This window comes from Morus notabilis, unplaced genomic scaffold, assembly GCF_000414095.1.
Source record: "Morus notabilis unplaced genomic scaffold, ASM41409v2 Scaffold199, whole genome shotgun sequence".
NCBI classification, from domain to species: domain Eukaryota; kingdom Viridiplantae; phylum Streptophyta; class Magnoliopsida; order Rosales; family Moraceae; genus Morus; species Morus notabilis.
This window is the reverse complement of record NW_010366841.1, coordinates 324,553-327,297: the sequence shown is the minus strand read 5'-3', so window position 1 is coordinate 327,297 and position 2,745 is coordinate 324,553. Positions and strand designations below refer to the sequence as shown.

At 38.3% G+C, this 2,745-nt stretch overlaps 1 protein-coding gene across 1 annotated transcript; it reads right to left on the bottom strand.

Moving 5' to 3' along the window:
• Positions 1 to 1,577: 1,577 nt before the first annotated feature.
• On the bottom strand, positions 1,578 to 2,745 carry LOC21401255 (cysteine-rich repeat secretory protein 38). The gene is made up of 2 exons (XM_024174216.1): positions 2,704 to 2,745; positions 1,578 to 2,057 (listed from the first exon to the last, which is right to left on the bottom strand). Exons 1-2 carry the CDS (start codon positions 2,743 to 2,745, stop codon positions 1,578 to 1,580), a joined length of 522 nt encoding a protein of 173 aa, XP_024029984.1.

The following is a 2,745-nucleotide window of genomic DNA, read 5'->3' as shown; positions in this document are numbered from 1 at the left end:
TTCGTTGAAAAACTCGAAGTATAATCTCAGAAAAATATGTCAATTTCAGACTTTGCTAAAAAAAAGTAAGGTAATTAGGATTCAATAAACCTAATCTTTAAATTAAAAAAAGGTTTTACAATCCTAAAGATGGGAAAAGAGAAGGGGAGCCATAAATAGAGAAGTTAGACTTTCTTCAAGCTTGCTAAAATAGAATAACAAGTGATAGTTAATCTCACATTCTTAATGGGTGTTAATTCTCATAAGCAAGAAAGAAAGAGAACAGACTCTTTGGCGAATAGAGGATTTCACTTCCTAAAACAGGTAAGTAGGAATCTCGCCTACAGTATAAATAGATTTTAAAATAAACAATACACATGAATTATACGTGTTTGAGTACAATTCATGTTATAGTATGCTATGCTATGTCATATTACATACAGTTAAGTAGTGCACATGAATTATATGTGTTTGAGTACATTCCATGTTATAGTATGCTATGCTATGTCATATTGCATACACTTTAATAAGTCAAGAGGAACTTATAAGAATAATCTCAGTTGAGTACCACACCAGCCTCTAAGAGGGATGTAACTCAGGCTCCGCAAGGAGAAGAAAAAAAAAATAAAGTCCTATGAGAGCAAGGCATTCATTTTAGTTTATAATTACGGTGTCGTTGGGGACCTTGCACACCATCACGTCTCGATGATTATGCGCAAGTGGTATGAGCACTCGGGCCCATCAGTCAGTAAGATAAGTTCAAATAGTAAAACACAGACAATAAAACTTTGATAAGACATCATACATCAGCATAAGCAGTTCATGCATATCTTTTATGTGAACTTTCAGTTATTTTGCGAGTAATAGTTCCTACTTGTTGAGCAAAAGCTCATTTTAGAGTATTTATACAATAGGTAAGCAACCTGCACATAGTGTTTGATGGACTGATGGCATGGCAGCGGATGAGCGAAGTGGAGGTTGGGGAATGGATACCACACGCAGTTATTTCCGCAACAGTTTAAGGTTTTAGAAAGATTTTGTTGAATATGTCTATGAACTTGTATTTTGAAAGTTTGCAGTATAATTATTAAGTTTGTGTAAGCTAGCAGGATTTTGAGAAGTACAAATATAACTATGTGTAAATTCATGCTTTAGAAAAGGAATTGTTTTTGAAGTATAAACACTTTGCTATGTTCAAAAGTGGAAACCAAAATTTATATCATTACAATAAGTTTAAAAAAAATGATATAGTTCTTTAAGAGAAAGAAATTTGTGCTCAGAATGCTACAACATTCTATACAGCATTTTAAAGAAAATACTACAACATTTTATATAGCATTTTAAAAATAAAATGCTACAGCATTCATACAGCATTTTAAAAAAATGCTACAGCATTCTAGGTAGCATTTAAAAAAAAGTCTCTCAAATTTTAGGAGTTTCAGAAAATATATGTTTAAAATTAGTAACAGTGACAGCTATTCAGTAGGGTCGTTACAGTTAATATCAAAACACAGTTATAATTATGTAACGGCCACGTAGTCAGGGTCGTTACAGCAACTCTCAGCAAGAACCCTCCCTCCCTGCTTCCCAGCATAAAACTAAATTTTAGAAACCGCGCCATCAAGGCACTTTCCACAGTCAAAGTTTGAGAGATCTCTCCTGCACTTAGCCAATGCATAGAGCCTGGTGGATCCATCCACCTGTAACTCCCTCGTCGCCAACATCCTCGCTGTTCGAATGATCTCAGCGGTGGTACTCTTCAGCAGCTGAGTCCTCGCCCCGTCAAAAGCCGCCGCTGCAGGCTGGCTCACATTCTGCTCCGAGCAGAAACCAACGCGCAGTTGGTAGTCCTTGACTTTTCCGAAAAAGCTCCAGTTGGAATATTGCAACAGACAGCTGTCATAGAGCATTATTGCCTCTTTGCTGTAAAGGCAGGTTTTGAGGATCTCATTGCCCGCCTCGTCAATGCAGCTCTTGCAATCTGCGGCCAAGACGCCATAGTTGCACTGCGCGATGCCGTGGACTTGTGCAGGACTGTGGCCTTTCGAACCGAGCGTGAAATCTCTCTGATCGTTTGCCTATTTCATAGTTGAAGTAGCCAAGGAGCTCTTTCAAGTGTTGAAAAATTCGGAATTGGGAGGATGAAAAGAATAGAGAAAGCAGAAAGAGGGTTTGAGGCGTATAGGAATACTTTCCTTTAAGGTTTTATTTGCCCTCACTTCTCAAAGTTTGCTAATGAGTTTTAAATGGCAAATTACCCCCAAGATACAACAAACCCTTAAACACAATATCCAGTAAAAAATATTGAGTTCCAGAACAATAATAATCTGTATTTTCTGAAGTCTATCAAATAAAGATAGGGATGCATCCATCCTCTTTAAGTGTTACAACCTTTCACATAAAGATACCTTTTCAATTTGAAGGTTATCTTTTATATGCTGATGCACTTATATCAATAGTTATTTCTATTGTTAATAAGTGCTCAGATATGTGAGCAAACATATCACAAATAGATGCAATGGTTCGAGACCTTTTCATATCACTAAAACACACAAAAACACATTTTCCGTTAACAATTTGCACTGCAGCGGATGACATTCACGCTGCAGCGCTCGGGCTATGCAAAACAGACCTGAGAGGTCTGTTTTGTGCGCGCTGCAGCGCGTCCGTGTGCTGCAGCGCACGCTGCTGTGCCCTGCAGCGCGCGGGCTTAGCAAAACAGACCCGAGAGGTCTGTTTTGCGCAGGCTGCAGCGCCCCAGCGCAT